The sequence below is a fragment of the Microtus oregoni genome, unplaced genomic scaffold (genome assembly GCF_018167655.1).
Source record: "Microtus oregoni isolate MIOR12 unplaced genomic scaffold, Mior012 000028F_ref0000031, whole genome shotgun sequence".
Taxonomy (NCBI): domain Eukaryota; kingdom Metazoa; phylum Chordata; class Mammalia; order Rodentia; family Cricetidae; genus Microtus; species Microtus oregoni.
Window position 1 is genome coordinate 14,920,414 of NW_024543087.1, and position 15,309 is coordinate 14,935,722.

General features: G+C 41.8%; 1 protein-coding gene across 1 annotated transcript in view; it reads right to left on the minus strand.

Moving 5' to 3' along the window:
- Nucleotides 1–15,309, minus strand: part of Prkar2a (protein kinase cAMP-dependent type II regulatory subunit alpha) — a 69,740-nt gene that overhangs the window by 37,646 nt on the left and 16,785 nt on the right. The window contains exon 2 of the mRNA XM_041677020.1: nucleotides 1,137–1,172. Within this exon, the coding sequence (XP_041532954.1) occupies nucleotides 1,137–1,172 (36 nt within the window). The remainder of the gene's footprint in view (nucleotides 1–1,136; nucleotides 1,173–15,309) is intronic.

Below are 15,309 nucleotides of genomic sequence, written 5' to 3' on the forward strand. Positions count from 1 at the left end.
GTTTTCAAGACAGGATTTCTCTGTAGATCTGGCTGTCCTGGAACTCACTCTGTAGACCAGGCTGGCCTTAGACTCACAGAGATCCACCTGCCTCTGCCTCTCAATTGTTGGGATTAAAGGTATACGCTAAAACCACCCAGCATTAAATATTATAAAAATAAGAATAATTTGAGACTTTGATCTCTCGAGTCACACACATCTCCTCCACCACAACCTTGCTTTGCAGGGGTCTTTCTCTCGCTACATGACTTGATTTGTGTGGTTCTTCACCTTATATAAAAGTATTATTATATCTACTGGAAAAAATAATATAACTTGGACCACATTACATAACAAAAAATGTTATTAAACTAGTCCCATAAAGAAAACAACAACAACAATAACAAAAAACTCAGAAAGCGGGGATTTAGCTCATTTGGTAGAGTACAAAGTTTCATGCTCAACACTAAATAAATGGACAAGTGAGAGAATCAGAAAGAAGCTCAAGGTCATCCTTGGACACACTGAATAGTCAGGGGCAACCTGGGACACATAAGACCCTGACTCAAAAAGGAAAAGGTGGGGCAACACAAATTTCTGTTATTTTCTATATTATGAAAGCATTAATTTTTGTTAACTACAAGAACATAAAAATGAGCTAGAGTTCTGGTACAACTAAAGTGCTTATTCTTGAGATAGTGGTACAAAAGAGGCATATCAGAGATACCTCTTCCCTGTAGCCTTATCTGTGCATTGCCTCTAAAAAGAGAAAAGACGGAGACAATGTTCAGTCTCTCAACAGAGAACACCACTTTCCACGCTATAACTAAAGATTATAATTCAAATGACTTAAAAACTCATGAGAAAATTTAATGACAGCATAATCTAGGATACCAGAAATAGCAACATGAAGAATTACTCTTAGAAATAATTTGTAAATATAGAAAAATATTAAGACACAGATGCAAAAAGACCAATTATAATAATATATGTACATATTTACTTATATGAATCACAGGTAGTTCTACTTTAAGTATAATAAATTTATATAATACTGATAGCTTATAATTCCAGTTTGGAGATGAATTTATGTTCACTTAAGATATTCCTCTGTTAAAATAGAATTTTAGCAGTATGTCATAAAAGAGAGCACATACCTGACACTCTTCTAGTAAATCTGCTAGGTGTCGGAACTGTAAAAAAAAAAAAAAGTCAACATTTAGACAGCATCATTGTGTCACATGCTTCTCTTCTTACCCTTGCTTCACGCAAAGACCGCTGATGACAGAACTGACCCCCACACTCACCAGTGGGTCAGTCCATGCTCTTCCATATTTAACTACAAATTATTGTTACTCAACCTAATCATAAAAAAAAAACAATATAGAAGATACTTCCCTGCTGGCAGTGGTGTATAACTTTAAATTCATCACTCAGGAGGCAGCAGCAGGCAGATCTGAGTTCGAGGCCAGCCTGGTCTACAAAGCAAGTTACAGGGACAGGCTCCAAAGCTATACAGAGAAACCCTGTCTTGGGAGCTGGGGAGTGGAAAATACTTCCATAAAGATAAAAAAGCTCCTAGGGGCTGGAGAGATGGCTTAGCGTAAGAGCACTCACTGCCTGCTCTTCAGAGGTCCTGAGTTCAACTTCCAGCAACCACATGGTGGCTCACAACCATCTGTAATGAGATCTGGTCCCCTCTTCTGGCCTGCAGAGATACGTGCAGACAGAATTGTATACATAATAAATCTTTTTAAAAAAAGAGGAAAAAAAAAGAGAGAAAGGAAGGGAGGAAGAGAAAGAGAGAGAAAGAGAGGAAGGAAGGAAGGAAGGAAGGAAGGAAGGAAGGAAGGAAAGTTCCTTAGAACTTCAAGGCACCAGAGGACCTGAGTTTGGTTCCCAAGACCTAGGTTGGGCACCTCACAATACTGTCTTCTTCTGGCTTCCGTGGGCACATGTGTTTATATATGTAATATATGTAGCTAAAGATAACCTGGAACTTATTCTTAAACATACTCATACATAGACACACACATACACATAATTTAAATTTTATTTTGAGATTTTATTTATGCTTATGTGTTTTGCCTAAATGTATATCTATGCAACATGTGGGTACTTGGTTCCCAGAGAGGCCAGAAGATAACCCTGGATTCCCTGGAACTGCAGTTACAGTGTGAACCACAATGTTGGTGTGTAGACGAAGGTTTCTGTCTCGCCCAGTCCTGCAGCCATTCAATCCCAAATAAACACACAGAGGTTTATATTCTTATTAACTGTCTTGACTATTGTTCAGGCTTATTATTAACTAGTACTTATGACTTAAATTCACCCATAATTCCTGTGCATGTTTAGTCACGTGGCTTGGTACCTTTTCTCAGTAAGGCATTCTCATCTTGTTTCCTCTCTGTCTGGCTGGTAACTGACGCTCTGCCTTTCACCTTCCCAGAATTCTCCTAGTCTGGCTGCACTACCTATACTTCCTGCCCGATCAATCAGCATTTTATTAATTCAATGAGTGACAAATCTTTACAGTGTACAAGAGCATTGCCCCACAGCATGGGTGCTGGGAATTGAGCTTAAGTTCTTTAGAAGAGCAGTCAATGCTCTTAACCACTGAGGTATCTCTCTAGCCCCAATTTAAAATAAAATAAATCTCAGTGAGTAAAGGTGTTTGCCCCCAAGCCTGATAATCTGAATTCCATTCCAAAAGCCATATGGTGGAAAGAGAACTCTTGGAAATTGTCCTGTGACCTCTATACACATGCTATGATATGTTTGCCCCTGGCCAATAATAAATGTAACTATAAAAAATATAAGCCAGGCGGTGGTGGTGTACACCTTTAAGTCCACCACTCAGGAGGCAGAGATGGGAGGATCTCTGTGAGTTCAAGGCCAGCCTGATCTACAGAGCAAGTTCCAGGACAGGCTCCAAAGAAACCCTGCCTCAAAAAAAAAAAAAAAAACAAATATGTGTGTGTGTGTGTGTGTGTACATATGGCACTGGAGAGATGATTCAATGAAGGGTATTGGTTGTTCTTCCTGCTCATCCAGTATATTTTTAACTCTAGTTCCAGAAGATCTGACACCTCTTCTGTCCTCTATAGGCATCAGGTACACATGTGGTACACACACATACAGGCAAAATACCAATACATAAAATTATTAAAATATATCCTGTATGGAAGTACATGCATGTAAACCCAGTGCTTGAGAAATTGAGGCAGGAGTATTACAAGTTTGAAGCCAGACTGGGTTATATACCAAGACTCTATCTCTAAAAACAAAATCAAACCAACAAGGCACAGACCTATAACTAAGGGGTAGGAACACTTGTTCTACATCTGTGAAGCCCTGGGCTCAATCTTAAGCATAAAGGGGCAAATGGGGGTAAAGAATGGAAAACTGCATTACAAAAGCAAACAAAAACCTTCTCCACTTTCTAAAAGGAGAAAATTGAGTTTGAAGATACAGTTTACCTGTCAGGGTACTTGCACAGCATCTGTGTAATACTAGGTTTGATCACCAAGACTTCCTAAACACCCATGTAGCTCATGCTTAATAATTCTAGTACTCAGGAGGAAGAGAAGTTCTTGGTTACTCTTAGTAAGACATTGAGTTCCAGGACAGTTTGAGGTATATTGATATCCTGTCTAAAAATAAGCCAAAATGAGGGGAGGAAAAGGAAACTTGAAAATGAGTAGAAAAAAACAAACAAAAAACCTGGAAGATAGATCAGAGAGTCTAACAAAGTTACTTGAAGGATTGTGGTACACTGTCCTGCAGCTTTGGTTGCTGAACTTCAATTTCTGGAAGCACATGTTACCTCTTCAAGTAGATAACATCCTCTCTCTGTTCTTAGCACGACAGGCTCTCTAATGCTGTGCGATCATCCTCTTGTACACTGTAAAGATTTGTCATTTGAACTGGTTTAATAAAACACTGATTGGCCAGTAGCCAGGCAGGAAGTATAGGCAAGACAACCAAAGCAAAGATGATGGGAAGAAGGGCGGAGAAAGAAAGGTGGAGTCAGGAGATGCCAGTAAGATGCAGAGAAAACAAGATAGGCACACCATACTGAGAAAAGGTACTGCCACGTGGCAGAACATAAATAAGGAATATGGGTGAACTTAAATTGTAAGAGCTAGTTAATAAGCCTAAGGTATTGGTTGAGCATTTATAAGCAATATTAAGCCTCTGTGCAGTAATTTGGGAAGCAGCTGACGGGTATTTGGGACTAACTGGATCTGAGACAGGAAACTTCTGCCAACACACCATTATGATTATCTGCAAAGCTACAAGTTAGAACATGGGACCTGATGAACATGAATACTACAATCTCATCTTCTTTCCCAAGAAATATTAAATATTGTATCTATTATGGATCTTCCTGGTCATCTCTGGTACATCGCTGAGCATGAGAATGAGAAGATTGTAGGCTATGTACTGACAAGACGAAGAAGGACCTGATGCTGTTTCTTTTTTTTTTTTTTTAAATTTTCGAGACAGGGTTTCTCCCTAGCTTTTTGGTTCCTGTCCTGGAACTAGCTCTTGTAGACCAGGCTGGCCTCGAACTCACAGAGATCCGCCTGCCTCTGCCCCCCGAGTGCTGGGATTAAAGGCATGCGCCACCACCGCCCGGCTGTGATGCTGTTTCTTCATGGACACATTACCCAACTGATCATGAAGCATTCAGAGGTACCCAGAAGCTGATGAACTAGACCTTATGAGCCACATTTAAAAACTTTAGTGCTAGCACAGCAGAGCTGACCCTATTGACAAGGTTACAGGTGAACCACCCCAAGAACACGAGCATGGGAGATCTGGCAGCACCCCTCATCTGGCATATGGTGGTGTGGGTGGAAGAGATACCTACTACCTTCGCACTTCCCCAACCCCCACCCCACAATGCCTATGACAGATGCGCTAGCTGGTCCTGCCCCTCACCAGCTGCAGCCCTCAGGAGAGTGGCCCCTGCACCTTGCCGAGGTAACTCGTTAGAGCTGGCCCTGATGGTGCAGGTGTGGGAGTTCCAACCCTGAGGGCATGAAAGCAGGAGAACTGGCCCTGCCCTTTGCTCATTGCTGCAAGGGGTAAAATAGCTGGGGCAATGCTGGAGAGCTCACACTGGTGGTGAGGATGGGGTGAGCTGGCGGGTTGACCAGCCCTGTAACTACCCAGGCCCAGAACCAGGTTATGAGTTGGCCCACCTCAACATTACTCCATCTGTGATCTGCAGGAGCACATGAAGGGGCTGGTCCTATAGATGCAAAACTTCAGGATCTCCACAACACAGGGCAACAACAGGATATCCAAGGAGAGCCCAGCATCAAGAGTGTAGCAGAAACCAGAGGCCTTGACCAGACCAATGACTCTTTGTGGTGAACACTTACAAGGTTTACTAGACTCACTGTCAGACTACAGCTTCCCTGATGATATTTTTCCTTTTTTCTTTTCTCTTCTTTTTTCTCTTAAATTTTATTTTGTGGGGCTGGAGAGATGGCTCAGTAGTTAAGGGCATCTTTCAAAGTTTCAATTCCCAGCACCCACATAGCAGTTCACAACTATCTATAACTCCAGTTCCAGAGGACCCGACACCCATGGCAAATAACCAATGCACATAAAAATAAATTTTTAAAAAAAATATATTTTTGTGAATAGGTGGGTAGCAAGGACAGGGGTGGATACAAAGAGACAGGGAAATGAATAGGATCGGGATGCACGATGTAAAAGGCACAAAGAATAAACACAAAAGTTTAAAAAAATTTTAAAATTTACTGCTAGGCCAGGTGTGGTGGCATGTACCTTTAGTTCCAACACTAGTCACATCCAGTTAAGACTGCTGAGAGAGAAAACAAGCATGTATGTGTCAGCTCACTTTTTTCTTCTTTTTTATTCATCTAATCTAAGATCCAAACACAGGAAATAGTGCATCCTACTTTTAGGCTGGGTCTTCTCTTCCTACATCAATCAGAGTGCTCAGATTAGTCCCTTGCAGCCTAACATGATCTAGACTTCACTTAGACTCTTCCCAGGTAATCCTACGTTGTCCAATTGACAATCAGAACAAACCATCACATTCTAACACCCTTCGCTTTCTGGTGGCAGATGAGGTGACACCAGCTAGTGCTGAGGAGGGTTAGATGTGGTGCTGGGCTCCAGGAAGAGTCAGGAAGCCCAGAACAGGGCACTTCTTATTCAGAAGAGGCCTGTGCCTGTCCACAGGGAATTTGCCAATCCATGAACCCTGATGTCCAAGATGATCAAAAGACTTGGATTCATGACCTGCTTGAGTGTAGAAGGTTCTCCTGTCTCAGTTACATCTTAGCCTGTCTGTTCTGCAGTATCACTCTGGGTTCATCTCATTGACCTGAATGGTTGTTCATTCTAAGCTCTCAAGAACCATATTCCCAGCTGGGCGGTGGTGGCGCATGCCTTTAATCCCAGCACTCGGGAGGCAGAGGTAGGCGGATCTCTGTGAGTTCGAGGCCAGCCTGGTCTACAAGAGCTAGTTCCAGGACAGGAACCAAAAAGCTACAGAGAAACCCTGTCTCGAAAACAATTAAAAAAAAAAAAAAAGAACCATATTCCCCATGACCTACTGTGATCATGAAGGAACACCTGGAGACAAGAACCTGCTGTGCAAGAGCCATGGCACTTAAGGCCACAACAAAGCTTTCCTTGGTCTCTTCCTGCCATACTGCCACAAAAAAAATTTTTTTTAATGTATACAGTGTTCTGTCTGCATGTGTGCCTGCATGCCAGAAAAGTGCACCAGATCTCATCATAGAGGGTAGTGAGTCATCACCATGTGGTTGCTAGGAATTGAACTCAGGACCTCTGGAAGAGCAGCCAGTGCTCTTAAGCACTGAGTCAAATGTTCAGCCTGCCACGGAATTTTTTGCAGTAGTTCTATGTTGGGTTGTGAATGACCTGAAAGGTTCTCTCCTACAATGCCAAATAGGAAGAAAGGAAAATTCTTGAAGGTCCTTGCTTTCAGGCTGACATTACTCATCTACAGTTTCATATGTGAGACACAGTCAAGACCATCAAGTCAGACCTTATGGTCCCTTCTTCCTCTTTTCTGGTGAAAAATTTTCCATTTCTTTTTGCTTCCCCTGCAAACTCTCATTGTATCCTTCTTTCCTACCCAACGGGACAAGTATTTTTCTTCTTTTCAGTGGGAGGAAATGATAAGTCAGTGCCTTTCCTCCATGAGCAAGACAACATAGAACTACTGCAAAAAATTCCAAGTTGGCCTTGAACTCACAGAGATCCACCTGCCTCTGCCTCTAGAGTGCTAGGATTAAAGGTGTGCGCCACTACTGCCCAAATATACCAGCTGCTAGTGTTTGTATATTCACTGAATGTGAATTACCAAAGTACATAATATTTTCATGTTTAAATTTTTATGAAAACTAGCTATACATGGATTTAAGTGTAGTCATCTAATGTTAACTGTCTGGAGACAAGAAATAACTCTGTGCTCTGTAATCAAAGCCAGCCCCATCAACTAATTAAAAATCTACCCCAGGACAGAACCTGGAGAAATGGCTCATAATTAAGGGTTCCTGCTTTTCTTCCCAGCACCTGGCAGCTCAACTATCAGGAACTCAAGTTCCAGATCATCTGACACCTCTTTTAGCTTCCAGAGGCACTGCATACACGTGGTACAAGCAAATACAAATACTCATGCATATAAAAAAAATTCTTTTAAGGGCTGGAGAGAAGGTTTAGTGGTTAAGAGCACCGGCTGCTCTTCCAGAGAGGGTTCAATTCCCAGCACCCACATGGCAACTCACAACGTCTGTAACTACAGTTCTAGGGAACCTGAAACTTTCACACAGAAATATATACAAGAAAAACACCAATGCACATAAAGTAAAAATATTTTATAAAAAAATCTACCTGAGCACATTCAAATGTTGTATGCATGTATCTTTGTTTGGGACAGAGTTTCTCTGTATAACAACAGCCCAGGCTATGCTGGAACTTACTTTGTAGATCAGGCTGGCCTCAAACTCATGGAGATGTAACTGCCTCTGCTTCACAAGTGCTGGGATTAAAGGGATGTGCTACTACCGCTAGCTAACTCTGAAACTGTTTTACTCCATCCCTTCAATATTATTTTAAATATTTGAGCTTTTTAACATTCGCATCTAAGGCAGTAGACAGCTCAAGAGACAGCCTCAGCTCACTTGAGTGGTGTCTCGCCAGCATTAGACACACTGACTGTCTCTAGTAGTTTGATGATAGGCTTGGCACACTAGGAAAATATAAATGACTTTGGTAGTGTTATTTTATAGAACCACTGGCTGCTTTTCTTGTTACTAGGAGACAACAAAATTATAGCAACCTAATTTCAGTTATGCCTTTTTAGATAATAAAAGTAGATCACTGGGGCTGGAGAGATGGCTCAGAGGTTAAGAGCATTGCCTGCTCTTCCAGAGGTCCTGAGTTCAATTCCCAGCAACCACATGGTAGCTCACAACCATCTGTGATGAGGTCTGGTGCCCTCTTCTGGCCTGCGGGCATACACACAGACAGAACACTGTATACATAATAAGTAAATAAATAAATATTTAAAAAAAAAGTAGGTCGGGCGGTGGTGGCGCACGCCTTTAATCCCAGCACTAGGGAGGCAGAGGCAGGCGGATCTCTGTGAGTTCGAGGCCAGCCTGGTCTACAAGAGCTAGTTCCAGGACAGGAACCAAAAAGCTACGGAGAAACCCTGTCTCGAAAAATCAAAAAAAAAAAAAAAAAAGTAGATCACTGACAGAAAAAAAAATTCTATCTCAAATGAAAGCTTATCAATGATCCTAGGAAAAATAAATTTGAATGTGATTTTCCTTGTTTTCACTCATTTACCCCACATGCCCGGATTTCCCCATATTTGCAGGCTCATTCTCTTTGGATGGTCCTCTGGTGCTGGCTGTCCTGGCTGTCAGTCAGAGGCCCTCTTCTCACTTGATCACTCTCCTGCCCCAGAAGACTCAATAATGCTCATCAGTGCAAACACCAACTCACACTTAGATCTGGATTTGTCCTGGGAGATCCAAACAAGAATATCCAACTGCTTGTTTGTTTCCTGTCTGCCCAGACCCAAATAATCACACAGAAGCTCTATTAATCACAACTCTGTTTGGCCGATGGTTCATGCATATTTAAAACTAGCTCTTACACCATAAATTAACCCACTTCTATTAATCTGTGTATCACCAAGAGGCTGTGGCCTACCAGTAAATTTCTAGTGTCATCCTCCCTCAGAAGCTACATGACATCTCTTTGACTCTGCTTAATGCCTACCCTCTATATATCCCTGTTTAGATTTCCTGCTTCGCTTAACTCTGCTAAGCCATTGGTCGAAACAGTTTTATTCACTGTTCAATAAAAGCAACACATATACAAAGGACATCCCACATCACATCTCAGAGATGTCAAACCTACATACATATCTATCATCAAACACAGGGGCTCCTCCATCCTTCCCAAGCTCATTTTTCACATTCTTTATCAAAAGAACACTGCTGTCAATCCAAAGTATAAGCTAGAAATTCAAATGTCCTCTTTGATTTTCTCATATTCAGTATCCATTCTGTCCCTGAGACCTGGCCATGTAAGCCTTCTATATCTGACCTAAAGTCGTCTCCAGTACTCTCTCTTCCAACTCAGGCAAACATCAACCCCACGTTATAGCAACATCCAAAGTGATACATTATCTGCATCTGCTTCTGACTCTCCCTAATCTTTCCCAGGCAGCTATAAAAGTAATCTTTTCTAACCAGAGTCTGCAGCACTTCACATCTTGTATTTAAAATTCTTTAGTAGCCTTTCCACAGTTCTAAGGATGAAGACAAAACTACCATGCTTTTCTTCCTCTCTGCATTTGGCTACTGTACTGGCCCTTCTCCCATTTTATCTTGATTCAGTGGCTTCTAGAATGGTTTTCTCACCATTTGTGGAGTTCCACAGTCATTGTCCCATTGCTGTGAAGAGACACCAAGTTGACCAAGTCAACTTATAGTTTTGGTTGTGAGCCTAGCCCCTAGTGGCTGAGCCACCTCTCCAGCCCTACCTACCAAGTCAACTCCTATAAAGGAAAGCATTTCATTGAGGAGCTTGCTTAATTTCAGAGGCTGGGTCCATTATCATCATGGCAGGAAGAATGGCATGGCACTGGAGCAGTAGCTGAGAGCTACATCCTGATCTGTAGGCTACAGGAAAGAAAACTGGGCCTGGCATGGTTTATGAAACCTCAAAGCCTACCTCCAGTGATACTTCCTTCAAAAAGCCCACAACTCCAACAAGACCAGATCTTCTAATCGGTCTCAGTGGCACTCCCTGATGACTAAGCATTCAAATATATGAGCCTATGTAGGCCATTCTTATTTAAACCACCACAAGGAATGAATACCACTGAAGCCTTTGAAACTAAGAGTTTTCACTTTCAGACTCATCAAAAGGAAGCTTTAACTGACTTTGACTCTGAGAAAACAAAGTATCTTCCCTTCAGAGCAGTGAGTGAAGCCACAGCAAATGCTAAACTAATGTTATTCATTTGTTGGTTGCTCATGGTCTCCCTTTCCTGAGCCTAATTGCCCCAAGGCATGAAATTAGGTCTATCTTTGCTTGCCCATGTAGTCTCAAAGCCTGGCACACTATTGATGACAAGCACAATTACTCCTGAACCACTGTTACTATACAGCTTTTGTACATATTTGTTAAGTAATCTCACTTAAATTCATACTACCACAAATATGCATCAGAATATTCATCTTTGGGGGGCTGGAGAGATGACTCAGTGGTTAAGAGCATCGCCTGCTCTTCCAAAGGTCCTGAGTTCAATTCCCAGCTACCACATGGTGGCTCACAACCATCTGTAAAGAGGTCTGGCGCCCTCTTCTGGCCTTCAGGCATACAGACAGAATATTGTATACATAATAAATAAATAAATACATACATATTTAAAAAAAAAGAATATTCATCTTTGGGGTAGAATATAACTCACTATTTTTAACCAAAAGTTAGCTAACACCATGAATACAGAGGGCTAGCTTTAAAAAGAAGCTGATTTTACTGGTCGTGGTGACTCATTGTAGGGCCTGGGTCTACCCTTGTTCCTGGAGTTCATCTTGAGGACAGTTTACTGGTCAGCTAACTAAAGCATTCTGTTTGTTCCTGTGCTCCCCCTGCACCACCCGGTGATTAGCTGTAGGGCATTGACTCCATTGTTAATATGGTAATTTCCCACCTGCCTGGGCGGAAATCCTTGTGCAGCAGTTAGGTACATAAGGATTTCCCCAAATTTGAATAAACGTCATTCAGCTGATCTTTCAAATGACCCAGGTCTCTTTGTGTGTTCTTTCAATCTCCAGGCCCTTGCCCAACTCACATACAGTACAGTAGCGCGCGAACTGTACCGAGGGTGTAACACAAAATCGGGTGTTACAACTCATATTTTAATCTCAGGACAACTTGATCTACAAAGTGAATCCAAGACTGTCAGAATTGCACAGAGAAACCTCGTCTCAAAAAGTTAAAAACTGGCTGGGCGGTGGTGGCACACGCCTTTAATCCCAGCACTTTGGAGGCAGAGGCAGGTGGATCTCTGTGAATTCGAGACCAGCCTAGTCTTCAAGAGCTAGTTCCAGGACAGGCTCCAAAGCTACAGAGAAACCCTGTCTTGAAAAACCAAAAAATTTTTTAAAAAAAGTTAAAAACTGGCCAAGCGGTGGTAGCACAGGTAGGCAGATCTCTCTGAGTTCAAGGCCAGCCAAGTCTACAGAGCTAGTTCCAGGACAACTAGGGCTGTTTATACCGAGAAACCCTGTCTCAAAAAGCAAAATAAAACAAAACAACAAAAAGCAAAAAAAAAAAAAAACAAAAACCACCACAACAACAAAAACCAAAACCATAAAATGCTTAAAATGTTTGTTCTACTTATGTGACAGAGGTAACTAAAAACAGCCAAGAAAACAGTTTCAACCACTAGTTAAAAGAATCCCGAGTTAAGGATATGCCAACAAAAAAACCAACCAAACAAACAAAAAAAAAACCTACCTCCAAACAAAACCTCCCTATCAGCTGGTTTCAAGCATTATTTTCCCTAGTAACCCAATCTGCAGCTGCCACTCTACTATCTGAGGATATTGTTTATAGCATTTCTATTTATAATGTGCTGTTAATATAGAAATCCTCTTTTCTATTCTCAAAAAAATGTTTTTTAGGTTTAGAATATGCATGAATATTTTAAACTCGGAACATATAAACACAGCTGTCTTCTACAAAGAGCAAAAATGAGTCTACTCTTATGCTAGCCATATTGGTCAAACTGGACAAAATACTTTCCATGCACTAAAACATGAAAACTAAAGAGACACAGACCAGAAAACTGGAGCTTGGTGGTGGTGTAAGACTACAGTCCCATGCACTCAAGATGCTAAGAGGATTAGAAGTTTAAACCCTATTTGGGCTACCAGCAGAAATCAAGGCCAGGCTGGGCAACTTAGTAAGACACTATCTCAATATAAAAGAGTCTCAAAAAAAAAAAACAGAAAAGAGAGCCTGCTGGGCAGTGGTGGTGCACGCCTTTAATCCCAGCACTTGGGAGACAGAGGCAGGTGGATCTCCGTGAGTCGAGGCCAACCTGGTCTACAGAGTGAGTTCCAGTACAGCCAGGGCTGTTATACAAAGAAACCCTGTCTCGAAAAACAAAACAAACAAAAAATGAAAGGCAGCATCTGATAGCACAGTGGGCAGTTGCCACCATGTCTAACAACCTGAGTTTGATTCCAATAAGAAAGAACTGACTCCCATGGGTTATCCTCTAACCTCCTTGTAAGTCCTGGAATGTCTCCCCATACTAAATAAACAAATGTAATCCAAAAAAATTAAAAAAATTTCAGAGCTATTATCTCATTCTGTATAACCAGCTCAAATACTGTGAAATGTTTGTTTTGTGTGTTGAGTGAATGCTCCATGCACGTTGGTGCATGTGGATGTCAAAAGACGATGTCAGATCTGGAGGTGGAGATACAGGTGCCACTGATGTGGGTGCAGGAAAAAGACCTGAGTACTTTGGAAGAGCAGTAAGCTCTTAACCACTGAGCCATCTCGCCAGCCCTTCTCAAATACTTTTTGTTAGTCATTTTTTTAATGATTTGTTTATTGTGTGTATAAATGTGTGGCGGTCAGAAGACAACTTGCAGGTCTGAGTTCTCTCTGTTCACCATGTGGATTCCTGGGACTGTATTTGGGTCTTCAGACTTAGCAAGTTTTACCTACCAAGCCACCTCTCTAGTACTTAGGTCTCTAGTTATAATTTTTTAAGTCTTACTGTGTGCAAATAGTACGCCAACACCCCCTTTTTGTTTTGGGTTTTTTGTTTGTTTGGTTTTGGTTTTTCAAGACAGAGTTTCTCTGTGTAGCTTTGGAGCCTGTCCTGGAACTTACTCTGTAGACCAGGCTGACCTTGAACTCAGAGATCCACCTGTCTCTGCCTTCCAAATGCTGAGATTAAAGGTGTGTGCTTGGCTTTTTTTTTTTTTTTTTTTTTTTTTTGAGACAGTCTCTTCGCAGCCCTGGCTGTCTTAGAACACACTATACAGGCCAGGCTGCCTCATACTCATGACATCTGCCTGCCTCTGCTTTTCTACCACTGGAATTAAAGGCGCATGCAGCACCACAGCTGGCTTACCAACCATGTTAAAGATTCCCCACTACTCTTGTCTCACCCCAGATAACGTCCCATACCATCACATAACTAGGCAGTGGTCAAGCCAGGATTTATCTCACAACTGAGGAAAAGAAAGGCTATGATTAAATTAAATGCTCATCTACACATGTATGTGTTTGTTCTTGTTTTTGAGACAGGGTTTCTTTGTACCCCTGGTTGCCCTGGAGCTCTCTATATAGACGAGCCAGACCTAAAACTCACAGAAATTCTCCTATCTCTGCCTCTTGAGTGCTGTGATTAAAGGCATGAGTCACCATACCTGGCTACATTTTATATTTTTAATGAAAAATAAATTCTACCATCCTATTATTTTAATTATGGAGCCAAAGCAAATGAAAATGCCCACACTTCTGCTTGCTCTCACAGACAGGAAGCGACTGCTCTCTAGTGTTCCAGCCCAAGCAGAGTAAGAATCTGCTCAACTAAAGCAGCTTGTTCAGCAACAAGATTGTCCACCTCTTGTGGCACTGCTGCCCTCTTACCCTTCAAACCAGACTACTGGGGCTGTGCTTGAGAAGTGACCTCTCTCAGTCTTTCAGGCCCCGTGAGCACTCATTCCCAATGGTGCTGCCCACTTCTTAGCTACAGGACAGTGCACATGACCCATGCTGGGAAGATTACACACTGCCACAGGAAGGTAACACTGCATAATGGAAGCCAAGGCAAGCGAGTCACAGGTCTCCCCTGGAATATATCAAGTAGGGGATAGAAAAGCTCTCTTTCCAGCTTGGATCAAAAACTACAAAAAGAGGGGCTGGAGAGATGGCTCAGAGGTTAAGAGCGCTGACTTTCCTTCCAGAGGTCCTGAGTTCAGTTCCCAACCACATGGTGGCTCACAATCATCTGTAATGAGATCTGGTGCCCTCTTCTGGCATGTAGGCACGCATGCAGACAGAACATTGTATACATAATAAATAAGTAAATCTTAAAAAAAAAAAAAACTACAAAAAGAGCCAGGTGGTAGGGGTTGTGCATCCCTTTAATTCCAGCACTTGGGAGGTAGAAGCAGGCAGATCTCTGTGAGTTTGAGGCACACCTGGTCTACAAGAGCTAGTTCCAGGACAGCCAGAACTGTTACATAGAGAAATCCTGTCTCAAAAGGAAAAAAAAGAAAACAAAAAAACCTACAAAAAGCACTGAGGAGCAAGTGGAAATCGCCTACAAGGGAGTGGAAGGTCACACATATTTATGGCAGAAAGAAAACACTGTTATAGCGTCACCAAGATAGTACAATACCCAGAGGAAAGACCAGTAACATGGTAATTCAGCAGTCCCAATAAGACATGAAGAAACAGAGAACATATTAGTATTTGAAGTTCCCCTTTTCAGAGACTGTCCTAAAAGGGAAAGCCTTTGTCATCAAATCCCTTCTGCCAAAAAGAAAAGAAAAATCCAGCTGGGCGGTGGTGGCACACGCCTTTAATCCCAGTAATCCTGTCTCGAAAAACCAAAAAAATAAATAAATAAATAAATAAATAAATTATTTTTCAGTGCTGGAGATTGAACCAAGGGCCTTTTGCATTTTAGGCAAGTACAGAACCATTGAACCAAACTCCTTTGGATTTTTTTTTTTTTTTTTTTGGACAGGGTTTGAA